Consider the following 26,667-nt stretch of genomic DNA (forward strand, 5'->3'; position numbering starts at 1 on the left):
TCTGATTTTCGGACAGTGCCAGAGGCTATGACAAAAAGAGTTATCTTCCATTTGACATTTAAAACATAAAGAAGCAAGCGATCCTCCCAAATGGAAAGCCTATTTCTGAGAGATAAAGGCCCTATGTATGATACAGAACTGACACTCCTGGAGTTCTGTATTATGAACCAAGCGAGGGATAGCAGACACATTAGAGAGCAGGGAAGTAAGCCCCTAGGCTGTCTACCTAAGTCTCTAGCCCCTTGGTCCAGAAGTATCTAATAAGCCTTTTTTGGGCAGTAGTTTTTGCAGTAATTTATGATATTGGGAAACCAAAAGCCAATCCCAGTGATCATCAGAGAAGAAATCCTGAAGTGCAGATTGGAAATCTCTGGTGATCACCCCAAAAGGCAAGGAGGCAAAGTAATGCACCAACTGCAAGTAGTCTGCGTGTCTGAGAGACCAGGTGGCCTGCAGGTCCTGAAAAGAACAAAGGGTGAACATAAGAACAGCCGCTTCTGGGTCAGACCAGTGGTCCATCACGCCCAGCAGTACGCTCACGCAGCGGCCCCCAGGTCAAAGACCAGTGCCCTAACTGAGATCAGCCCTATCTGCGTTCGTTCCGATTCAGCAGGAATTTGTCCAACCTTGTCTTGAATCTCTGGAGGGTGTTTTCCCTTATGACAGACTCCGGAAGAGCATTCCAGTTCTGTACCACTCTCTGGCCCAGATAATGAAGCCCTTTTTGAGCCCAACATTAAAACACCACATTCTCCAGACCAGGGCTGAAATCCGTATTACTTACCAGCAGCATAAGGGCTGTAGAATATGGGTTCTTACCCCAAAATTATAACAGTTGTCTCCAAGCCTGTCAGAGAGACCCGAGCAAGTAGTTGTGAGTAACCGAACCAGGTATCACCTTATGCTGTAGATGCAACAGATAGTGAAGATGCCAGGGGAAAAAGTGATCTTTCTCCAAAGCTACATCTGTAAATTGGGAGTTACCCAAAAGCCAATCTCTCAAGTGTCAATGTAAACAGGCTAGATTATACATTTTGAAATCTGGGATACCCAGGCTTTCTCTCAACCAGGTATCTTGTAGATATTTCCAGTGAAGCTTACCTTTGTACCACCCCCCAGCAAAAAGAACAAACCAGCCTATGAAGGCTCACAATGTCCTTCTTTAACAAGTGCAATGGCAAAGTTTGCAGCATGTAAAGCCATTTAGAGAAGGCAACCATCTGGAATAGATTTATGTATCCTAACAGGGAGATGGGAAGATTCCTCTACTGTCCGAGAATGGTCTTGGTCTCTAACAAGAACTTATCCACATTTAAGTGGTAGAGATATTTTATATTGATTGGCAGCTTATGGAAAAGAGGGCCCCCAAGTGTCTTTCACCAAAACTGGAGAAGCCAAATCCTCCAACTTCATAGGGTTAAGCCAAAAACCGGAGAAGTCCCCATGTTCCCTAAAGCTGTCCAATAGGACCAGTAAAGAGGCCCGTGGCTCAGACAAATAGACCAGTAAATCGTCTGTGAAGGCCGCAACTTTAAAGTGATGGGCACCAACAACCATTCTCTGTATTTCTGTATTACTCTGAATTTCTCTGATGAGGGGGTCTAAGATCAGAATCAACAATAGGGGGGATAGAGGGCATCCCTGATGTGTTCCCCTTTGTTTCCCCTCTTCTAAAAAAAGCCAATCTCGACCCTTCCTTACCATCTAACTACCGCCCCATAGCAAATATCCCTCTCCTAACTAAACTGCTAGAGGCCATAGTTGCCACCCAGCTCTCTTCTTACCTAGAGAGATTCTCCATCCTCCATCCCTACCAATATGGCTTCAGACCTAGCTTCAGCACTGAATCCCTCCTAGTTTCCTTAATTTCTAAGGTGCAACAATTACATTCTCGTAACAAATTCGCTGTCTTATTACAATTCGATCTCTCTGCAGCTTTCAATGTTGTCCACCAAGACATACTACTTTATCAACTTTCCGAGATAGGAATTGAATCCACCGTCCTAAAGTGGTTCTCAAACTTCCTATGCTCTCGCTCCTACACTGTCAACACAAATGGCACCATGTCCGTTCCTTGGACACCATCTTGCGGTGTCCCTCAGGGATCACCCCTATCCCCTTTAACATCTATATGTCCTCCCTGAAACTCCTCCAATTATCTCCCCTTGAAACAATCTACACATACGCTGTTGACATCCTTGTCCTCCTTGAGACAGACCAGAACCTCACCAACCTCCACGAGAACATTACAGCTTGCATAATAAGACTCCATTCCTAGTCCTTCTCGGTACAGATGAAATTGAATGAATCAAAAACAAAATTACTCTGGCTCGGCCCAAAGTTAGAACACCTGCCCACCCTCTTCGCACTACCCTCAGGCGCTGCACTGCAGCTTGAGTTCTCAAGCAAGGTCCTTGGCATCATTATCAATTCTTCTCTTTCCCTCAATGACCACCTCAACTCCTTGGCTAAATCATGTTTTTCAGCCTCCACATGCTGAGGAAAGTAAGATCCTATTTTCGCCAACAACATTTCACCTTCCTTGTCCAATCCATCATCCTCTCCAAATTAGACTACTGCAATGCCATCTACTTAAGCCTATCAAAAAAAGTCTTCAAAGACTCCAGCTAATCCAGAATACTGCAGCCAAGTTGATCTTTGCAAAACGCAAGTCAGACCATGTCTCCCCACTCCTAGCCAAACTTCACTGGCTCCCAGTGATTTCCAGAATCCATTTCAAATGCTCTTGCCTGGCTTTTAAGATCATTCACGGCATCCTTCCTCCCTTAATCCCACTATCTTATAACTCCTCAAGTCCTGACTCTACCAGACCCGCCCAAAGGTATAAATTATCCTTCCCCTCTCTACATGGTATTCACTATGCAGGCAAACTGGTCTTTGGAATGACCTTACTACCCCGCTGCGGAACCTGGGCTCCCTACAACTACTCCGCAAGCAACTGAAAACTGGCTTTTCACTAAAATGTAATTCTATCCCCCTTACTATTCTCTTCTATATATAAGTTCATGTAAACCTTTTTTTTTTCCTTTCTCTTCCTATATTTTAAGTTCTTGTAAACCGTGCTGAGCTCCACAACATCCGTGGAGATGATGCGGTATATAAACTTAAGGTTTAGTTTAGTTTGTATTGAAAACAAATTCGAGAGAATATCATTAGCCCAGAGCTGCACTTGAGGGTCTCTATAAAGAGTATGAATAGCCCAGGTAAACCAAGGCCCCATCCAATAGGTCTGCAAGGTATCAAATAAAAAGCCCCAATCTACCTGGTCAAAAGCTTTCTCAGTGTCGAAACTGATCATTAGGGATGAAAGATGATCATGGGCTGCTCAGATACGGCGCATGTTTTTCGCTACATTCCTACCCTTAACAAACCCAACTTCTTGTTCTGAAATAAGAAGAGGTAAAATAGAGGCAAGTCTATTAGCCAAGACCTTCACAAATAACTTTGCTTCATAATTTAATAGCGAAATTGGTCGATAAGATTTGGGTTTATTTGCCTCCTTACCAAGTTTCAATACAATGATATATTTGCGCCAAGTTCAGATGTCGAGGCAACATCTCATTCTGCATTGCTTCAATGAATACCTCGGTTAAGATAGGGGCTATTTTGGCATGTAAAAGCTTGTAAAAATTCACTCCAGAGGCTGTTGGGACCCAGTGATTTTTCCAAGATGCTCTGTTGATTGGCTAAAGAGATACGCTGTCAACTTGAAAATCATCTGGGGCAGCATGATAATTGAATAGTTATAAAACCAAACTGAGATCTTTTTCTCCACATTTTTGTGTTTTTTTATGTTTAGTGTTCTCTGCTCTGATATTTTTGTTGGTTGTAGCGTTGGTGAATTTATAAATGTGCTACCATGACAGTAGAGTAATTGAAATCACCCATTATTATACTGTTGCCCAATTCTCCAGCTTTCCTAATCTCTGAAAACATTTCTTCATCTGTCTGCTCATTTTGTCCTGGGTTTTGGTAGTATAACCCTACCTTTATATTCCTTCCCTTCATACATGGAATTTCTATCCATATGGATTCCACATTGCTATCTATGTCAAGCAGAATGTTTATTTTATTTGATTCCATTCCCTCTTTAACATATAGCACACACACACCCTCCAATTTGATCTATTCTATCCTTGTGATACAATTTGTACCCAGGTAACACAGTGTCTCATTGATTATCTTCCTTCCACCAGGTCTCTGAGATGCCTATTATAATAATAATAGTTTATTTTCTAATACACTGCCCACCTGGAAGTTCCAAGCGATTCACAGTAAGAAAACTGAGACATGGCTAGCCACTCAAGATGGCTGACTAGTGTGAGAGATGACCAGGACTCCACACTAGCTTGCCGGCCGATGGAGAAACTTAGTGAGCTGTCCTGCTAAGTAGCGATCTCTGTATTACCTTTGGGGCAGGATTCTGAGGCGGCATTTTCGCCGCGGGTGCCGGGGTGGCTTGAGAAGGTGCTCCTTAGCTGGTGGATGCCACCACGTTCTACAGGCTGCAGAGGTGGAGGTGAACTCTGGGCGCCAGCAAAGGTGCTCGCTACAGGAGTGTGGCTTGCAGGTGAGGCTGTCGGCCTTGCTGAAGAGGACGGGGCTTTCAGTCCGAAGGTGCTTCTGCTGCTCTAGCGTTGGCTGTGGGGTGCTTCACCTGGGAGGAGCCCAGATCTGAGGAGTGGCCTGAATATTTGGAGTTTACCACAGGGAAAGTTGAAATCTGAAAGAAGCGTACCTGCTGGGACCAACGGACAGCTGAGAGAGCCAGTGGTGGGCTTGCAGTGAGGTAGCTGGCGGGCCCTGCTGCAGAGGTCTGGACCCCAAGACCCCTCTCCCATGGTGAGAATCGGGAACTGAGTTGATACCGAGAGAAGAACAGGAGGGGAAGCATCCCTTGAGCCTTGGAGAGGTGAAAGTATAGAATTGAGGCTTGGGCTCTGAAGGTAAGGCTCGCTGAGGAGGCAAGCAGTTGAGCTGGGTCAAGAACTGTGACTGATGGTTTGTTGGCAGTGATTGTTTAATAGACTCTGTAATTTGAGGGGACAAGCAGTTGAGCTGAATAAGGACTCAGGCTAAGGTCTTCCTGGCAGTGGTGAGGCCCTATAAATGTTTTGAGACTTTATATCTAAATATAAAGGGCACGCTAACAGTGGGAATAAGGCTAATAAAAAAATAGGCCTGATCTTAAATTGTTTGCCTACCGAGTGGAAGATGTAACAGAAGTGCCAGCTCTAGAACAAAATCCAACACATGAAGAAGAGGAGGAGGCAACTATATTGGGAAAAAAAACTTTAGAGCCATTAGAGTCTCCCTCAGCAGATTCAGCATTGGTCAGCAAGGGGGACTTACAACAATGGATGGCTGATATGAAGCTTTCATTAGCAGTCTTCACTTCTGATATCAAAATAAATATTGATGGCCTTAACAAAAAAATGGATGATATGAGTCAAAGCCTCCAAGAATTTGAAGAGCGGGTTATTTCGCATGAACAGGAGATAACAGAAATTCAACAACATTGCACACAAATACACTTATCAGTAGAAGAGTTAACTCTTTAAAGTCGAAGATGGAGAAAACAGGTCAAGGCGAAATAACCTGAGATTCCGAGGAATCCCTGAAATACAAGACCTTAAGAACCCAACAACCTTTATACAGTCTATATGCCATAAGTTTCTACAAGCAGAAAACCCAGATGGAGAACTTCCAGCTATAGAATTTGAATGGATACATCGAGCTCTGGGCCCACGTAAAACGAGAGGCCAAGGGATACAATAGTTTGCTTTCTAAGATATCCTCAGAAAGAGAGAGTTCTACAAGCAGCTCGGAAAATTGGCCATTTGATGTGGAATAACGCAAAAGTGGAACTGTTTGCAGAGATCTCTTCAGCGACTTTGAAACAAAGACGAGAATGCTGCGAAGTAAGCAGATGCTTACAACAGAATAATATCCGCTATAAATGGCACTATCCATTTGGGATTTCTTTTATGCTGTAAGACAAACTACATAAGGTTGCATCTGCTTCAGAAGCTCAACAGCTACTTATACAGGCCAAACTTTGGACTACCAAAGGAGAAACGTACCAAAAGGAACCATCACAATCTCCACCTATGGATCTGCCAAATCAGAAATGGCATAGAGTAGAACAAAAAGAGATTACAGAAACAATGAGAATAATTCTTGATATTAATTTTTTAAAATAATTGTTTAATAAAATAAAGATAAGTGAATGCAAGGGGGTAGAATTTAAGAAAAGTTATGGAGAGCCAGGTCACGGTTAACTTTCTTCGACTCTGATGTCTGGAATTGGATCTGACATTTGGGGCTCCTTTTACGAAGTCACGTTAGCGGTTAAACGTGTGTAATAGCGTATGCTAATTTGTCAGCCGTGCTAGCCGCTACCGCCTCCTCTTGAGCAGGCGGTAGTTTTTTGGCTAGTGCGGGGGTTAGTGCGCGCTAAAAATGTGCGTGCGATAAAGCTGCTAATGCGGCTTCGTAAAAAGGAGCCCTTGGTCTTGTCGACTGATGTCTGGATCCAGAACCAGGGACAGAAGACGAGAGAGATTTGGAGGGGAATGGGGAAAAGAGGGAAGGGGTGAAAGATAAGTTGGTTTTCTTTTTAGGATTGATTGGGCTAAGGGGGATGGGGGGGGGGGCGAGATAAGGTGACCGGGGGAAAAATTATAAGATCTGTAAGCCTAGGAAAGTTAGAAAAAAATAGAAATGGAATTTGAAAGAATGTATGAAAGTAAGATTAGATTAGGAAGTCTAAATGTGAATGACTTAATATACCTCAAAAACGCCAGTTGCTTTTAAATGAGATGAGAAGGTTGAAACTTGATGTATGCTATGTACAAGAAATGCATTTACAAAAATTGGGTGAAAAGATGTCCATTTCAAAGACTATCCAGTGAGAGTTTGGGCCTCTAATAAAAAGGAGAAAAAGAAAACAGAGGTGGGAATATTATTTGAAAAAAAACCTGAAAGTTTTAACAAAGGAGGAATGGAGGGATGATGAAGGCTGATGGATCATCTAGGTAGGTGAATTAAATGGGGGTAAAGGTGACATTGGTGAACCTTTATGCGTCTCATTTCAATCAAGGGAAATTTTTTGAAGATCTTATCAGTATAATTTAAAAAAAACAGGAAGGATTATTATTAGTAGGGGGGATTTCAATCTGGTCTTGGACCCTCGCTGGGATACTACGAGTACTAAAAGTGATAGAACAAAAAAAGACAGAAAACAATTAAAAAGATTTTTGGAAGCATTAAATTTATTGGATGGATGGCATAATATACATATGTTAGGAAGAGACTACACTTACTATTCTTCCCCACATAGAGTGTACTCCAGAATTAATAATAATAACTTTATTTTTCTATACCGCCATAGTCAAACTGACTTCTAGGCGGTTCACATAGAAAGAAGGCTGGACAATCAGCGAATTACACAATGTAAGAAGAAGGAAGTTACATAATAATTAGGGAAGCATAGGGAAGGAATACATGAGAGAAAGAAATTACATAATACATTGGGGTTATAAGGGGAAAGAATATCTGAGAGAGGTCATCTGATTAGGCAAGGAATTTGTCAAATAGAGCGGTTTTAATTCATTTTCAGAATGTGTTGTAGGTCTGTCTGGCTTTATTTATGTGATTTCCCAGCCAGGATTGCTGTCTGTTTGCTTGGAACATGAAGGTTCTGTCTAGGAAGGATTTGTATTTGCAGCCTGTGATCTTTGGGTATGCAAAGATGTTTTTGTTTCTGGTTGTACATGTGGGGTTGTACAGAGTGAAGTGTGTTTGCAGGTAGGAAGGTGCTAGGCCCCAGATTTGTTTGTAACAGATGCATGCAAATTTGAACAGTATTCGCGCCTCCATTGGTAGCCAGTGTAATTTTTTGTAATAGGGGCTGTTGTGGTCTTTTTTCTTCAGTCCGAAGATCAAGTGAACTGCAGTGTTTTGCACTAATCTTAATTTTTGTACTGTTTTTTTGGGTATACCCAGGTAGGCGATGTTGCAGTAATCTAGGGTAGATAGGATCAGCGATTGTACCAGTAATCTAAAGGATGTTGTGTCAAAGTATTTTTTGATAGTCCTTAGCTTCCACATCGTGTAAAAGCATTTCTTCACCAGTAGGTTTGTGTGGTCAGCCATGGTTAGGTGAGTATTTTTATGGTTTTGGAGATTGGGTATTCATGGTCGTTTATTTTTAACGATGTTTTCGTTATTTTGTCATTGGGGCTTGCCAAGAAGATTTTTGTTTTCTCTGTGTTTAGTTTTAGTTTGATTTAGAATTAGGAGGTAAGTTAATAGATGCAAAAATAGAGGAAACCAGTTGGGCGGATCATGCCCCATTATGGGTTGATATACTATGGGGATATACTAAAATGGGGACATGATACTGGAAATTAAATGATACTCTTATTAGAAGATCCTAAAGTAGTCCAGAAAATAGAACAATCTATTAGAAATTTTTTAAATAATGATAGTACTGATCATTACTCACCTACTACGATTTGGGAATCTCTAAAAACTGTCTTAAGGAGAGAGTTGATTTCTATAGCTTCCTATAAGAAAAAGACCCGGGAAAAGGAGGAAAAAAACTAAGAGAAAAATTGATGGGATTAGTAATACAACATAAAAATGGAATCGGTGGGGAACAGATCAGGACCCAAATAAAAGAGATTCATATGACTTTAGGAAAAATGGAAGATGAAGCCATTCAATTCAATTTAGATCGCCTAAGACTTAAACATTTTGAATCTGGGAATCGTGCAGGGAAATTATTAGCACATCATATTAAAGTACAACACCAGCAAGGTAATATTATGGGAATACGATCCGAACACGGTGATATTCTATCGAAAGAGAAGGAGATTCATGACAGATTTGTGGAATTCTATAAAAAATTATATACATCAGAATATCAGGGACAGGGAACATCCCTGGCACAATACTTGTCTCAGTTAGAATTAAACAAGCTTTAAGATTCAGAGGCCCCAAAATTAGAAGAAGATATAACTAAGGACGAGATCCGAGGAGTAATACATCAAATTAAATTGGGCAAGTCTTCAGGAATGGATGGATTCACAGGAATGTTTTATATAAAGTTTATACCTTATGTAACTCCTCTCTTAGCAAAATTATTTAACAATCTAAAAGATTGTTAAATAATTATATTATATGAGATTGGCGGGAATCACAATAATACCTAAAACAGGAAAAGATAACACATATTGTGCTAGTTATAGACCTATTTCCTTGTTGGGAATTGGCACAAAAAATTATGGCTAGCGTCCTCATATATGTCCTCACTGTCATCATATATGCCCTCACTTATCCACCCGGATCAGGTAGGATTTATTACTGGGAGACAAGCATCTGATGGGATTAGGACGGTATTAGATTTGTTATGGAGGGCTAAAAGAAAAAGAACAGGATGGGTGGCAGTCTCGGTTGATGATGAAAAAGCATTTGACAGAGTTGAATGGAGGTTTATGGGTGCAGTCTTGGGGCATGTGGGCCTTGGGAAAAGGTATAGGGATTGGATATTTACACTATATAATAGCCCATTAGTGTGCGTTAAAATAAATGGAACTTATTCCACTACATTTGAACTTCAAAGAAGGACAAGGCAGGGTTGCCCAATGTCCCCCTTGATTTTTGCATTAATCATTGAGCCCTTACCTCAGAAAATTAGACATTCTCAACAGGTAAAAGGCCAGAGGGTGAAGAACAAAAGTTGTCCTTATTTGCAGATGACATATTAGCTATTGTTGAGGCATCTGAAAAGACTAATTACCCTCAAAGATATTATGAATGAATATGGCCAACTATCAGGGTTTAAAGCTAATTTAAATAAAACGGAAGTGATGAATATTTCAGCATCAATAGAGAGGGTTATGGAATTACAAAGATTGGTACCTCTGAGATGAGTAAAGGGTTCTATCTGCTAACTGGGAATAAATTTGGGAGCAGATTGGACACTTGTTCCAACAAAATTATATACCATTGGTAAAGGATATTCAGAAAGATTTAGATAGGTGGAATAAATTGTTCATTTCCTGGTTAGGTCGTATGGAAGTGATAAAGATGATGATTCTCCCTAGGTTTCTTTACTTATTCCAAGTATTACCGATAGAAATCTCAAAACAGTTTTTTCAAAAATGGAATAATATGATATTGAGATTTATATGGGGAGGAAAATGGCTAAGGGTCAGAAGGCAGGCAATGTTTAAGTCTAAGGCGGAAGGAGGACTGGGTTTACCTTCTCTGGAGAATTATTATAAGGCAGCTCAGTTGAGAGCAATAGTTGAATGGCACTCATCTCCTTCTAAGCTTTGGGTAAAAATAGAACAAGCAATGTTAGATGTAACATACATAGTAGATGACGGCAGATAAAGACCTGAATGGTCCATCCAGTCTGCCCAACCTGATTCAATTTAAATTTTTTCTTCTTAGCTATTTCTGGGCAAGAATCCAAAGCTCTACCCGGTACTGTGCTTGGGTTCCAACTGCAGAAATCTCCGTTAAAACCTACTCCATCCCATCTAAACCCTCCCAGCCATTGAAGCCCTCTCCAGCCCATCCTCCCCCAAACGGCCTTATAAGAAAACTGAAATACTTACCATGGCTGGGAGAAAAAGACCTATCAAATATAAATAATCCTTTCAGTAAATGTTCCCTGAGAATTTGGAAAAGTGTTAGGAAAAAACTTTTAGGTAGAGAACAAGGTATTTTTTTTTCTCCTCTATATTATATGCACAAGATTTTATACCAGGTAGGGAGGGGGGAATCTTTAAGAGGTGGGAGGCAAAAGGGTGAGCATGTTTTGGTTAATTAATTGAAGAAGGGGAGGTAAAAGCCTTTATAGATATTCAGAATCAATTTCAATTAGATATGAGAGATCTTTTCCCTTATCTACAGATAAAAAATTATGTATTAACATATAAGATGAAGAGCAATGGAATTTTAAAGAAATCTGAATTTGAAAAAAGGTTAGGAGAACCAGTAGCAAAAGGGTGTGTCTCTTGGTTATATAAAATTATAAATGAAGATAAAGTAACCAAAACATCATACATGAAAGCATGGGAAAAAGATTTGGGGAAAGAATAGTCCATAGATGAGTGGGGGGTAATTGCATCATATCTTTTTCAGACAGCTAGGGCTGCCACTTTGGTGGAAAATGCTATTAAAACTCTTAGTACGTTGGTATACTTCCCCCGTTTTAATTAGTAAATGCACCAAGCAGAGTGATGCTACTTATTGGAAAGGATGGGGTGAAAGAGGTACATTTTATCATATGTGGTGGGAATGTCAAAGGGTCCAGAAGTTTTGGGAGCAGGTTTTTGAGTATGTGAGCAGATTAATTCAGACTCCACTTATGTTGAATGCTGAAAGGGCATTGCTGGGAGAAAGAGTTTAATACTTTCTCAATCTAAACTTTTGGACTTGGCATTCATAGCTGCTAGATTGACATTAGCTCAGCAATGGCGTATGTTAAATGTCCCTACTCTGAGAGATGTGAGGGAACGTTTAAGAATAGTGTGTGAAAAATATAGACTTTCAGCCCTTTTAACTAATCAATGGGTAAAATTTAATGACATATGAGAGACTTACATTGAATTGGAAAAAGAAGCTTTATGAAGAATTATTCTACCCCCTAAGGTTTTGGAACCAGGTCTCCTGGGAGGGGGGGGGGGGGACGAGACAGAGAATGGGACTGTTTTAATTGTAGTATTGATAAGATGTATTCTTATTATTAGCTTATTAAGTTTCCAGATTATAATCAATGCTAATTGTGTTTTGCACTGAGATTATTGTATTAAAATTATTAAATAAAAATTTTTTAAAAAAAAGAAAACTGAGACATATCAGCAAAGACACAAAATATAGTAGAATTCAGTGGAATACAATACAGTGAAATACAATATGATGTGGTACAATGTAATATAATGTGAAATCATTGCATAAATTTACCAAACAAATAGGTTTTTATCGATTTTCTGAACTCAAGGTAAGATTGGGATTGGGCAATTAGTGGACACAGCCAACATAAGAATTGCTGCTGCTGGGTCAGACCAATGGTCCATCGTGCCCAGCAGCCCGCTCACGCGGTAGCCCTTAGGTCATAGATCAGTGCTCTAAATGAGTCCAGCCTCACCTGCGCTCCAGAACTTGTCCAACTTTGTCTTGAATCCCTGAAGGGTGTTTCCCCTATAACAGACTCCAGAAGAGTGTTCCAGTTTTCTACCACTCTCTGGGTGAAGAGTTCATTTTCCACGCTTGAAAAGCCAGAGTTTTGTCTAAGAAACTTTTAAAAAGACAGGCTTTCAGAACGGGGTACATAAACATACCCGAGTTTCTTTTGATCTTATTTGATGAGAATAATTTTAGTTGGGTGGTAAGTATGATGGTAGTAGCCCGAAGGGTTATTTATAACAAATGTAGCCGAATTTTAAAATAACTCTAGTTTTGAAAGAGAGTAAATGAAGTTGCACGTAAAAAGGGCTTACATGGTCAAACTTTTTTAAATCCAAAGATCAGATGAACAGCTGCATTTTGAACCAGTGAAATCTTAGCAATATTTTCTTGGTTGACCCTAGGTATGTGATATTACAATAGTCTCAGGTAGATAGGATGGTGGATTTAACTAGTATCCTAAAGGACTACATGTCAAAATATTTTTTTATGGTTCTTAGTTTCCATAAAATAGCGAAACATTTTTTAGTCAGTTGGTCAGTGTGTTTCTCTAACATTAGGTATCGGTCTAGAGCAGGGGTCTCAAGGTCCCTCCTTGAGGGCCGAAATCCAGTCGGGTTTTCAGGATTTCCCCAATGAATATGCATGAGATCTACGTGCATGCAGTACTTTCAATGCATATTCATTGGGGAAATCCTGAAAACCTGACTGGATTGCGGCCCTCAAGGAAGGACTTTGAGACCCCTGGTCTAGAGTAACTCCCAAGATTTTGATGTGACTTGCTATCTCAAAATTTTGACTATTGAGTTGAATGGAGGTTTCCCTGAGTTTGTCGTTGGGGCTAGCAAGAAAGATCTTAGTTTTCTCAGGGTTGAGTTTCAATTTTGATTGCAACATCCACTGTTCTATTTTCCCCAGAATATTTGAGATTAGGATACTTAGGGCTCCTTTTACGAAGGTGCGCTAGCATTTTTAGCACAAGCACTGGATTAGCGCGTGCTATAATGCGCGCTAGCCAAAAAACTGCCACCTGCTCAAGAGGAGGCGGTAGCGGCTAGCGCGCAAGGCATTTTAGCTCGCGCTATTCCACGCGTTAAGGCCCTAACTCGCCTTCGTAAAAGGAGGCCTTAGTTCTGTTGAGAATGATTGTAATGGTATTAGTATAGTGATATCATCAGTGTAGATGTAGAATATCACATTGAGACTTTGTAATAAATTAGCCAAAGGGACTAAATATATATTGAACAGCATTGGTGATAGTGGAGAGCCTTGCGGGACTCCACAGGAATTTGTCCATAGGGGAGAGTATTTACCTGCAATGTATACTTGATAAGATCTGTTTTTCAGGAAACCCTGGAACCATTTGTGTATATTACCCGTAATTCCAACTGAATTCAAGCAGCCCAACAGTAGATCATGATCTACCAGATCAAAGGCACTGCTTAGATCTAGTTGGCACTGGTATCTAAGTTAAATAGGTTGTTTAGTTGATTAATTAATGATGCTAGTATGGTTTCTGTACTGTAACCTGAATGAAATCTAGATTGGCAGTTATGTAGGACGTTATATTTTTCTAAGTATTTGACCAATTCGTCATTTACTAATCCTCTAATATTTTAGTAAATAGCAGGATGCTGGCTACTAGTCTGGAATTTTTTAAATAATGGGTGTGACTATAATTTGTTCTAGTTCCTGCCCAAATCGACCTTCTTGCAATTGGAAAATGACCCATTTGAAAAGGTTTGCTCTGAAGGAAAAGGGTGCATTATTCAGTACGTTGCTAGGAGAGTTGTCTAAAATCGACAGTGCTTTTTGGTGTATTTAGAAAACAGTTTACGAAAAAAGTTCCAATCAGGGGTGGCGAATTGGTCGCAGATCATATCTACTCTAATATCATCTACTGGTCTAGTTAAATTCAGCATGTCGTTAGTCTGGCCCCCAAAATTGGCTCATAGTGTGCTAACTCTGTTTTTGAAAAAGTCTGCCAGTTTTTCAGCAGTTGGGGGGCATTCCATATTTGTTCGTTTTTTTGAATTAACTTCAAACAGAGTATTGACCAGTTTGAACAGGCCTTTACTGTTGGTTTTTACTATACCAATTGTTTGCATGTAGTATTTACTTCATTTCTCCATAATCTTAGTTTTATATTCTTTAACTTTTGCTCAAATTTGATCTTGTCTTCATCCTTACCAGATTTAATCTAGACTTTTTCCATCTTTTGTAGTACCCTTTTTAGTCGCATTAATTCCTTGTCATACCAGATACTGTATTAACTGGTCTATCTTTCTTAGAATATGCTCTTTTAGGTGCTATAGTATCTAGAATATGATCACTGAGATTATTCCAATCATTTAAAAAAAAAATTTTCTGGTCCTTCTTTAGCTTTTAATTTGTAATGTGACCAGAATTCCGTTTGGTTTACCTTGCCTCTGCTAATAGTACTAGTCCTGTCATAAGAACATAACATAAGAACATATGAACATAAGAATTGCTGCTGCTGGGTCAGACCAGTGGTCCATCATGCCCAGCAGTCCGCTCATGTGGCGGCCCCTCTGGTCTAAGACCAGAGCCCTAACTGAGACTAGCCCTATCAGCGTATGTCCTTGTTCAGCAGGAACTTGTCTAACTTTGTCTTGAATCCCTGGAGGGTGTTTTCCCTATGACAGACTCCGGAAGATTGTTCCAGTTTTCTACCACTCTCTGAGTGAAGAACTTCCTTACATTTGTAAGTTGTAATTCCTTTCAACTTTAGAGAGTGTCCTCTCGTTCTCCCTACCTTGGGGAGGGTGAACAACCTGTCCTTATCTACCAAGTCTATTCCCTTCAGTACCTTGAATGTTTCGAACAAGTCCCCTCTCAATCTCCTCTGTTCAAGGGAGAAGAGGCAAGGTTTCTCTAATCTTTCGCCGTATGGCAGTTCCTCCAAACCCTTAACAATCTTAGTCGCTCTTCTCTGGAAACTTTCTAGTAGTAACGTGTCCTTTTTCATGTACGGCGACCAGTGCTGGACGCTGTACTCCAGGTGAGGGCGCACCAAGGCCCAGTACAGCGGCATGATAACCTTCTCCGATCTGTTTGTAATACCCTTCTTTATCATTCCTAGCATTCTGTTCACCCTTTTCGCTGCCGCTGCACATTGCATGGATGGCTTCATCAATTTGTTGATCAGAATTCCCAAGTCCCTTTCCTGGGAGGTCTCTCCAAGTAATAATAATAATAATAATAACTTTATTTTTGTATACCGCAATACCACAAAACAGTTCAGAGCGGTACCAACCCGGACATCCTGTATTCGTGCAGGAGATTTTTGTTACCGACATGCATCACTTTACACTTATCCATGTTAAACTTCATTTGCCATGTCGATGCCGATTCCTTGAGCCTGATTATGTCATGTTGCAGATCTTCGCAGTACCCCTGCGTCTTCATTACTCTGAATAACTTCGTATCGTCCGCAAATTTAATCACCTCGCTCGTCGTTTATAAAGATGTTGAAGAGCACGGGTCCAAGCACCGAGCCCTGCGGCACCCCACCGGTGACGCTCTTCCAGTCCGAGTATTGTCCATTTACCCCCACTCTCTGTTTCCTATGCTCCAGCCAGTTTCTAATCCATGTGAGTATTTCACCCTTGATTTCATGGCTCGTAATTTTCCAAAGTAGTAGTTCATGCGGAACCTTGTCGAATGCCTTCTGAAAATCCAGATATATAATGTCGACCGGGTCACCCTTGTCTATCTGCCTGTTCACTCCCTCGAAGAAGTGCAGCAAGTTTGTCAGACAAGATCTGCCTTTGCTGAAACCGTGCTGGCTGGTCCTCATCAGACCATGTCCGTCAAGGTGATCAATGATGCGGTCCTTTATCAGCGCCTCTACCATCTTTCCCGGTGCCGAGGTCAGACTCACCGGTCTGTAGTTTCCCGGGTCTCCCCTCGAACCTTTTTTGAAGATTGGCGTAACATTTGCCACCTTCCAGTCCTCCGGAATCTTTCCTGTTTTGATCGACAGATTGGCTATTGGTTGAAGCAGTTCAGCTATGGCCCCTTTTAGTTCCTTGTTGACCCTCAGATGGATGCCCACCGGTCCCGGGGATTAATCGCTGTTAAGCCTATCAATCTGCCTGCATACCTCTTCTAAACTGATCATTAACTCTGTCAGTTTCCCGTTTTCACTTCCAGCATATAGCCTGATTGGTTCCGGTATGCTGTGTATATCCTCTTCGGTAAATACAGACGCAAAAAACATGTTCAGTCTGTCTGCGATTGTTTGTCCTCTTTATGCGCTCCCTTTTTTCCTTGGTCATCCAACGGTCCCACTGCTTCCTTCGTGGGTCATTTCCTTTTAATATATTTTTTTTTTTAAATTCAATTTTCTATACCGTTCTCCCAAGAGAGCTCAGAACGGTTTACATTAATTTATTCAGGTACTCAAGCATTTTTCCCTATCTGTCCCGGCAGGCTCACAATCTATCTAATGTATCGAAAGAACGGCTTGAAGTTTTTCACCTCCATGGCTATTTTTTCCTCATAGTCTCTTTTGGCCCCTTTTACCGCCTTATGGCACCTGCGTTGATGTTGTTTGTGCTTATTCCAGTTTTCGTCCGTTTTTGATCTTTTCCATTCCTTAAATGAGGTTTTTTTTGTCTCTGATCACTTCCTTAACATCTTAACGCCGGTTCTTTATTCTTTTTCCTCTTTGATCCCTTTGATACGTGGTATATATAGATTGTGTGCCTCGGTTACTGTATCCTTAAAGAGAGACCAAGCTTGCTCTAGCGTCTTTAAAGTGTTTATCCTCTTTTTAATCTTCTTCCCCACCATCCGTCTCATCCCTTCGTAATTCCCTTTTCAGAAGTTTAGCACTGTGGCCGTCGTTCTAGACCGATGTTTTGCCCCTGTTTCCAGGTTGAAGCGGATCATATTGTGATCGCTGTTTCCCAGCGTCCCCTCTACTTCTACATCCTGTGCCGGTCCTCGCAGCCCATTTAGAATTAAGTCCAGAATTGCGTTTCCTCTTGTGTTTTCCTTGACAAGTTGTTCAAGGAAGCAATCACCTACTGTTTCCAGGAACTTGGTCTCTCTAGCACAGCCGGAGGTGCCGAGGTTCCATTCTATCCCCGGATAGTTGAAGTCGCCCATGGTAACTGTGTTGCCTCCCTTGCAGTTGCTTTTAATCTCATCCATCATTTCTTCATCAATTTCTTCGGACTGCCCTGGGGGTCGGTAGTAGATCCCTATCCTCGGTTCTGGTCCATTTGTTCCTGGAATTTTGACCCATAGAGACTCTAACTTATCCGTCTGTTGTGGCATGTTTTCTCCAATAGATTCAATTCCCTCTTTGATATATATGGCAATGCCTCCTCCTTTTTGTGTCACTCTGTCTCTGTGATATAGTTTGTATCCTGGTAGCACCGTGTCCCAGACATTTTCATCAGTCCACCATGTTTCCGTGATGCCGATGATGTCAACATTGTCCTTCTGTACCACAGCTTCTAATTCACCCATCTTATTTCTAAAGCTCCTTGCATTCGTGTACATACACTTGAGTTTGCAGCCTGCTCCTTTCTTGCGTGTCCTTCCCTCTTGTATCCCTTTCAATCTGTCTTGTCTGTGATCTGGTGAGTCATCCCCTCCATCTTCCTGCATGGTATCCTCTGGGTATACCAGTTCCCGAATCATCAACTCTCTCTCTCTGTCGACGTTCCCCTTCTTCCTAGTTTAAAAGCTTCTCAACTTCTCTCTTGATATTGTTCGCAAGTAGCCTCGTTCCATCTCTGCCGAGGTGGAGTCCATCCTTCCTGTATAGCTTGCTCCTCCCCCAGAACGTTGTCCAGTTGCGCACGAAGTGGAATCCTTCTTCCTCACACCAGCGCCGCACCCATGCGTTGACTGCTTGCAGCTCCATCTGTTTCTTCTCATCTGCCCTGGGTACAGGCAGGATCTCCGAGAATGCTATCCTCTGCATTCTGGTCTTCAGCTTCCTTCCTAGCGTCCGGAAATGGTCCTTCAGTACTTCTCTGTTGTAGTTCCTGTTGCTCACGTTGTTCGTCCCCACATGGATCATCATCTGTTTGTTATTTTTATAGCCCTGTTTATTACATTTTTCTTGCCACTTTAATTTAAAATTACATAAGTGGAGATCAGACAAAGCCGTGTCACTCCATGACACTTCCAAAAGATCAATTTTTTGTATTAAGTTGCGGTTTTGAGGAAAAGGTCACCAGATCTAGCTGGTGGCCTCTTTGATGTGTTTTTTCTTGACTTGGTGTAAAGAAATCTAGATACGATGGAAAAGAAAATAGATCTTTAGCATCAGCAGTCTCTTGGTCCATGTGGATGTTAATATCACCTAGAAGAAGGTGATGTGGTCCGAGCATAGTATTAGATGAAACAAATTCATAAAAGTCATTTTTTGCGAGTTTCCATTTCTTTGGGGGGGGGGGGGGGAATATAGAATAATGTAACAAAATATCTGCTCGGTAAAAATAAAAAAACACTCCCCCCCTGAAGTGCCTCCTCCCTCCCCAAACCCCTAAAAAATGCCCCGAGCGCCGATGCCCCACCGAACACAAGGCAAGAGGGATGCCATCTCTCTCCTGCCATCGCAAACACCACCTAGCCTGGCCCAGCCCACCTCCCTCCCTGTAGTAGACTCCTCCCTAAGGAAGTCCCTGATTGGCTGAGGTGTCCCGAGCCTCTCCCAAGGGATGAGCCCGAGGTGCCTCAGCCAATCAGTGCCTTAGGACACACCCCGTGCAACACATGATGCACCAGAGCGGGGCCTAAGGCTGCACTCAGCGAAGGAGGCCAGGAGCAGGAGGGACTGGGAAGGGGGATGGAGAGGGGACCGGGAATATGGAGGTGGCATTCGGGGGGGGGCGGCATTCCTCCTGCCGTTAGTTTTTGGGTGGGTGGGACTGATGGCAGGAGGGAGTGGGAACTCTCCTGCCATAATTTTAAGCAGGGGGTGGGCCGGGCCCAGCCAGCCAGCCGGCCTCAGAGGAGGCCTGGAGCAGGAGGGGCTGAGCACTTCTCCTGCTCCCACGATTTGGTATGGGGAGGGGGTGCTGGGTGCTGGTTTGGGCGCGCATGGGGGGGGGGTGTTCGCCACAGGGGAGGCTTTTTTTTTTAATAGGCCTGATATTTTGCGGCCTCTTAAAAAAAAAAAAAAAGCCGTCAGAGTCCTGACAGCAGTGACAGGAGGCTGCTTCTCCTGTCACTACTGTCAGGGCTCAATCCGATCCATGCAGTCAGTTGGGGGTGTGCCTCCGATCGCCCCCATTTGCATGCAGATGGTTGGTGAATCGGTCGGCCTGCCTCCAATCGCCCATGAATCGGAGGGTTAGTGAATCTAGCCCTTAATCAAAGGTAAAATTTAGAGTCTGTATGTTTCTTGTAAAAACCTGATTGGGTTAAGTTTGAATAAGACTTATCAAATTGTAGGGAATGCAATTGTTTCCTCTTGTCGCTTTGTGAAGGCGTGTGCTATGGCGCACACGCCTTTGACGGCGCACCGAACGGCTGAGCGATGTTAGGCATTGGTAGATTTAAAGGTCTTGCGCTCCGGTGATTCAAAATGAGGCGGAGCAAGCTCGCACGCCTAGAGCAATAAGGGCTCTGAAGTGAGCCGAAGTAACAAAGTCCCGAGATGAAATGGAGGGTTCTCATCATTCAGTGCTATATACTCTAACTCTCCTATTTTATTTTTTAGGCTTCTAGCATTCGTATACAGACACTTCAAATTGTGGTTTTTCCTTGTAACTACAGGCTGCTGAGAAAACAGGGAAAATCTGAGTCTTTTACTCTGCCTTCCTCTCAAACACACCAGGCTTTCTTTCACCATTATTGAAACCTCTCTATTGGGACCCCCTAAATAGCCTTTTTCAATAATATCCTTCAAAGATATCTCATACCGAACCATCCACTTCTGGGCGACTGTCTGCTTTCCCCTGCATCTCAGTTTAAAAGCTGCTCTATCTCCTTTTTAAACATTAGCGCCAGCAACCTGATTCCATCCCAGTTACGGTGGAGTCTATCATTTTGGAACAAGTTCCCCCTTTCCCAGAAGGCTGCCCAGTTCCTAACAAATCTAATCCCTCATCCCTGCACCATCGTCTCAACCACACATTGAGACTTCGGATCTCTGCCTGCCTTTTGGGTCTTGCGTGTGAAACTGGGAGCATGTCTGAAAATGCTACCCTGGAGGATCTGTATTTCAGCTTTCTATCTAAGAGCTAATGTTGCTACTATTTGGGTTTCTGCCAGGTACTTCTAACCTGGATTGACAACTGCTGGAAACAGGATACTGAGCTAGATGGACCATTGATCTGACCAAGTATGGCAATTCTTATTTAAAGATGGGACATCCAGAGGCAATATTATATTCTTTATTTGATTCTCCATGCCTTCATGAATTATTCCTGTTTTATTTGCTTTTTTGATTGCACACCAAGTTGAGATAAAAACATCTGGCTAACAAGTAGCCTACTAGTTTCAGTAACAGAAGGTCCATCAAGGCAGCAAATAACCTTAACATATTAACGTCATGCAATATAACAACTGTATACTATACTACCAAATTACAAGATGTATTGTACACTGTTGCATATTCAGTAGAGTTACTCGCCTGTAGCAGATATTCTCTGAGGACAGCAGGCTTATATTCTCACATCTGGGTGACATCATCCATAGAACCACGGCACGGACAGTCAAAAAGTGTACTGTCATTTTAAAACTTTAGGACCGCATGCTGGTGCCTTCCTGCCCAATGTTGGCTTGCGGGACCTGCAGTTCAGTAAGACAGAAAAAGAGCCAACTAAGGGAGGTAAGAGGGTTGTGAGAATATAGGTCTGCTGTCCTTGGAGAATACCTGCTATGGATGAGTAACTATGCGTTCTCTGAGGACAAGCAGGCATCCTATTCTCACATCTGGGACTCCCAAGCTGCCAAGATCATGCCTCTGAGAAGAGAGTTATTGACAATTACCATGAGCCTGGCAAAACCAAAAGTGTTGGAGGGAAAGTTTGCAATTTAAGTAGAGAACAAATTAGGTAGAACTGCTTGGCCGAAGCAACTATCCCGTTTGGAATGATTCTCCAAACAGTAATGGAATATGAGGGTATGAATTGAAGACCAGGTGGCTACTTTACAGATGTTTACAGAGTGGAACAAAGATAGACTACTTTAGTAGCCATTGCTTAAATTTTATGTGCATTAATACAGCCTTCAAACATCAGCCCAGTCTGAGCATAGGCAAAGGAGATGCCATGTGGAACTAGTTCCCTTGGTGACAGGAGCTCCAAATCTGTTACGATTGAATGAGGGGAAAAGTTGAGTGGTAGTTCTGTGAGGTTTGGTCCAATCTTCCCCTGCCCAATGTATCCCCCCTTTCTCCTCCTCCTCCTCTCTCCGCTCTTTGTGCCTGCATAGGTATGCGTGACACAGAAACAGAGGATTAGATTAGCATATTAACAGTCCAATATATAAAGTGCAGACCGTTTCCCAAGTGAGATGTTTGAGGGATGAAGTTGAGAGTGGTTTAAAAGGAGATTTCATCAGAGTGGAAAGCACAATAGGGTCCCAGGTAGAGCTGTCCAATTCAGAAAAAAAAAATTTCAATTCGATTTTGCCAAGATTCGATATGATTCACTATGAAACAGCTTCTTAAGTAAACTTTTATTGAATCAAGCCAATACAAGGAAACAATGACATAGCTATATGAATAACAGCGGTTTAAACTTTTCAATTTCAGTCCCCCCCCTTGATTAACCAATCGTCTAGGTAAGGAAATACATGAAAGCAGCATGAGCAGAGGATTGCAGCTACTACCACCAAGCATTTTGCTAATACTCTTGGAGCTGATGCCAGACCAAATGTTAGTACACTTCTTCCTTCATATTCGTGGTTTTGATTATTCACAGTTTTTAGCTTGCTGGCTCCTCCCCCAAATTACATCACTTGCGTAGAGAAATTGCTAATTTCAAGAATTTACAAAAAATAAAAATAAAAATCGCTGATTCCCAGCACTTTCTTCACCGGTTCTGTTAATCCCCTATCACAGTGAATACGGAGGGAGAAGTGTACTTTATACTCAAAAGCAAAGCAAAGATATTTCCTGTGGGCAAGTAAGATGGGAATGTAGATAGCAAAGGATTAAATAGTAGCAACAGGATTCCCAGAGAGACCATGCAAAACTACTATTTCACCAAGTATTCGTTGAGAGCATGGAGGTCTAGAATTGGGCAGTGATCTCCGGTCTTTTTCAGTATTGGGAAATACTTGGAGTAGAAATCTCAGCCCCTCTCCAGCATGGGAATGTGTGACTATCGCATTGAGCTGGAAGAGGGCTGAGAGCTCTTGGTGAAGGAGTGCCTTCTGAAGCGAGTTGAAGAGAAGGAGGAGAGAGTGTGGCACAGTGGTTAAAGCTACAGCCTCAGCACCTTGAGGTTGTGGGTTCAAACCCACGCTGTTCCTTGCGACCCTGGGCATGTCACTCAATCCCCCCATTGCCCCAGGTACATCAGAAAGACTATGAAACTGCCGGAACAGATAGGGAAACATCCTTGAGTACCTGAATAAATTCATGTAAACCATTCTGAGCTCCCTTGGGAGAACGGTGGTATAGAAAATTGAATAAATAGAGACTCTTTTGGAGGATAGTTCAGAGGCTTTTGCAGTAAACGAAGGGCATAACCCTGGCTCACGACCTGTAAAACCCACTGGTCTGATGTTATGAGGGTCCTTCAATGATAATAGCAATGGAGTTTGCTCCCTATGGAAAGAGTCTGAGGTACAGAAAGAGAAATGCTGGCAATGCTCTCTAGAAGGGAGTCAAAAAGAATGTTGTTTGCATTGTACCTGAGACTAAGTCTTCTATTGTCTTTGCTGCCTAGGTCACCTTTGATGTGATGTCTGGGAGGATGTATAAGGCTGATTATATCTACACTTAACATAGTAAGAAGAGTGTTTGGATGTATTTGGATATCTTTGGGACGATTGTGACTGAGAAAATTTAATGCTTGACAAAGCTGTCATACAATCAGTGTGGGTCTTGATCTTTTGCATAACCTCCTCAATATGATCTCCAAACAGATCATACCATATAGTTTCTTATACCCCTCAAAATTTCAACAAAGATTCAAAGCAGTTTACAATAAAATTACTGAATAAATATGAACAACGATTTACAGAGGAGAGATAAGAACATAAGAACATAAGAAGTTGCCTCCGCTGAGGCAGACCAGAGGTCCATCTCGCCCAGCGGTCCGCTCCCGCGGCGGCCCATCAGGCCCATTGCCTGAGCAATGGTCCCAGACTATCCCTATAACCTACCGCTACTCTTATCTGTACCCTTCAATTCCTTTATCCTCTAGGAACCTATCCAAACCTTCTTTGAAGCCTTGTAACGTGCTCCGGCCTATCACAGCCTCCGGGAGCGCGTTCCATGTGTCCACCACCCTCTGGGTGAAAAAGAACTTTCTGGCATTTGTTTTAAACCTGTCTCCTTTTAATTTTTCCGAGTGCCCCCTTGTACTTGTGGTTCCCCGTAATCTGAAAAATCTGTCCCTGTCTACTTTTTCTATACCCTTCAGGATCTTGAAGGTTTCTATCATGTCTCCTCTAAGTCTCCGCTTTTCCAGGGAGAACAGCCCCAGCTTTTTCAGTCTGTCAGTATATGAGAGGTTTTCCATACCTCTTATCAGTTTAGTTGCTCTTCTCTGGACTCTCTCAAGTACCGCCATGTCCTTTTTGAGGTACGGCGACCAATATTGGACACAGTACTCCAGATGCGGTCGCACCATTGCACGATACAGTGGCAGGATGACCTCCTTTGTCCTGGTCGTGATACCCTTCTTAATGATACCCAACATTTTGTTTGCTTTTCTTGAGGCTGTGGCGCACTGTGCCGACGCCTTTAAAGACGTGTCCACCATCACTCCCAGGTCTCTTTCAAGGTTACTTACCCCTAGCAGTGATCCTCCCATTTTGTAGCTGAACATCGGGTTCTTTTTCCCTACATGCATGACCTTGCATTTCCCCACATTAAAGTTCATTTGCCATTTTTTGGCCCATTCTTCTAGCGTCGTTAGGTCCCTTTGCAGATCTTCGCAGTCTTCCATGGTTTCAACCCTTCTGCATTTTCCTGAAGTGGTAATGTGAGTTCGAATGACGAAGGTACTATGGTAGACTATTCCAAACTTTGGGGCCATGGAATTCAAACGTAAAACCATACAACTTTTTCCAGTGAACATGTGAAATGGGAGGGAAGGTTAGCTTAAAACATTGTGTTGATCTGGAGTTATGGAAGGAATTTGTAACATTGATATAGGAGACTAGTCCATTTGAATTTGGGCAGACTGGATGGACCATTCGGGTCTTTATCCGACATCATCTACTATGTTACTATGACCATACAGGTGATTTTAAATTGAATTCTCTCTTTTACAGGTAACCAGTGTAATTCCTTCAGCAGTGGACTAACCCTCTTGAATTGGCTTAGTCGGAAGATTAGTCTGGCTGGTGTACTTTGAAATAGTTTACATTCTTTTTCTGTTATGCCGCAGTACAGGGAGTTGCAGTAATCTAAGTAAGGGAGCAGAACCGTTGCACAACTGTCCTAAAGCTATCCTGACTTAGAATAGATTTAATTGCCTTTAGTTGCCTCAGTGTGTAGAAAAATTTCTTGACCAAGGAGTTAATTTGATAAATGGGACATTGGAGAGATGGTCTTGGAAACTGGTGTCTAAGTCCGAAATTCGGAGCCAAACCTGCCTGCGCATCGCAATAGACACTGCTGAAATGCAAGAGGTCATGTTAAAGGCATGGAATGTTCCAAGTTTATTAGTGATTTGATAAAAAAGCCTATCAAATTCTAAGCGTTTTACAATAATAAAATTTAGGGAATAGACATATTAAAATTCACAAAATGAAAACAAGACAATACCATGTATTTTTTGGTCTCCAGGTCAGATGTTGAAAGGACTTAAGGTGATCTGATGGAATGTACCACTCAACGCTCAAAAGATGACAACTGCAGAATGAGAGATTTCACATAGAATATCATATAAAAGTTAAAATTCAGTATTATATTCATGAGCATGGTACCTTGGAATACTCATCTGCCCTCTCTGCCTAGTGGAGTACTGGCATAGGTATGGGAACTATTTGCTCGCTTTAAAGAAGACTCTATCAAAGACTGGTACTGCAGTTGTGGTCTGTCAAAACCAGGACAAGACTGGATCCTATAAAGTGTGTTCAGTTTACGTGGAGCCACTGGAATAGAAAGTGGTGTTTCCTATTTCTTAAAGATGGCTTCCTTCATGAGTTTATGAAGTAGTACCTTTATATAGTCTTTAGACCACTTCTTGTAGTCTAAGACCTCCATTAGTTCTGCCCGAGGTTTTGCTTCTGATTACATGTTTATAGGAAGTACTTCCCCCATTTGTCTGATAAAGTTGATAAAAGACAGACTTTCAGGAGGGGACCTGTTTCAAGGTGGCGGGGAGAGGTCTGATAGTATCCCATAAAACTCATCAGCAGAAGTCTGGGTAGTCACTGGAAGAGCATGTTGACAGATCCGAGCCATATTCCTCAATGTCAGCGCTGAAGAAAACTAAGAATTACAGGTCCCGCAAGCCATCAGGTGGGAAGGCACCAGCACGTATTTGGTACAGGTGGTATTAAGGTTTTAAAGTGAAAGTACATCTTTTGACTGTCCGTGCTGGGGTTCCATTGATGATGTCACCCAGATGTGAAAATATGATGCCTGCTTGTCCTCGGAGAATTAGCAGTGCTATAGAAATACATAATAATAATAGTAGGAAGTAATACAAGGTGGGAAGAGAAGAATATACTGAGAAGGGGTCAGCTTTTTTCACATATATGGAAGGACCACTTACGCTTTTAAAAGATGCTGCAAACTCAGCAACTCCAGGTACTGGAGAGAAAGGGAGAGAAAAAATTACTACATAAAATATAAAACATTTAACAATATTACTTTTTAAATTACCTTAAAATTCACTGAAGTTCCTAACTTTATTTTTCAAACTACGCAACTCAACCCTCTCCCCCCCCCCCCATCTATGATGACATTCTCCATTTGCGTTGATAAGAACTTAAAGTGTTTTACTTTTCTAGACTGGTCTGGCAGAATGAAAAGGAAGTTGAATCCCTCTACCAGCAGACAGACAGACATAGATAACTCTCTTTGCCTAGAACTGCTTGCTGAGGCCAGTCCCTGTAGTTGGAAATGAGGTTCTCTAGGCCACAGTTCTTCAACCGCCGGTCCGCGAACCGGTGCCGGTCCGCAGGAAATTTTTGCCGGTCTGCGCAGGGCCGGCAAGATTGACTCACTTCAACTTCCTGCCGGTCCGTGCAGGGCCGGCAAGATCAACATCTGAAGTCTGCACTGGGCCGGAGAGATCTTGGGGAGCCTCCGAGAGTGGC

General features: G+C 42.1%; 1 protein-coding gene across 8 annotated transcripts in view; it reads right to left on the reverse strand.

Annotated features, from left to right (window-relative positions):
* LIN52 (lin-52 DREAM MuvB core complex component) overlaps positions 1-26,667 on the reverse strand; it is a 358,493-nt gene that overhangs the window by 239,141 nt on the left and 92,685 nt on the right. For 6 of the 8 annotated variants that reach the window (XR_004540048.1, XM_033951064.1, XM_033951065.1 and 3 more), the window contains exons 3-4: positions 26,121-26,158; positions 12,188-12,337 (exon numbers count right to left, since the gene is read on the reverse strand). Coding sequence is in view for 7 of the 8 variants with exons in the window: in XM_033951064.1 (XP_033806955.1) it covers positions 12,188-12,337; positions 26,121-26,158 (188 nt within the window). In the remaining variant the exon portion in view is untranslated. The remainder of the gene's footprint in view (positions 1-12,187; positions 12,338-26,120; positions 26,159-26,667) is intronic. The other 2 variants (XM_033951067.1, XM_033951066.1) reach the window with 1 other exon arrangement.

The sequence above is a fragment of the Geotrypetes seraphini genome, chromosome 7, assembly GCF_902459505.1.
Source record: "Geotrypetes seraphini chromosome 7, aGeoSer1.1, whole genome shotgun sequence".
Classification (NCBI taxonomy): Eukaryota; Metazoa; Chordata; class Amphibia; order Gymnophiona; family Dermophiidae; genus Geotrypetes; species Geotrypetes seraphini.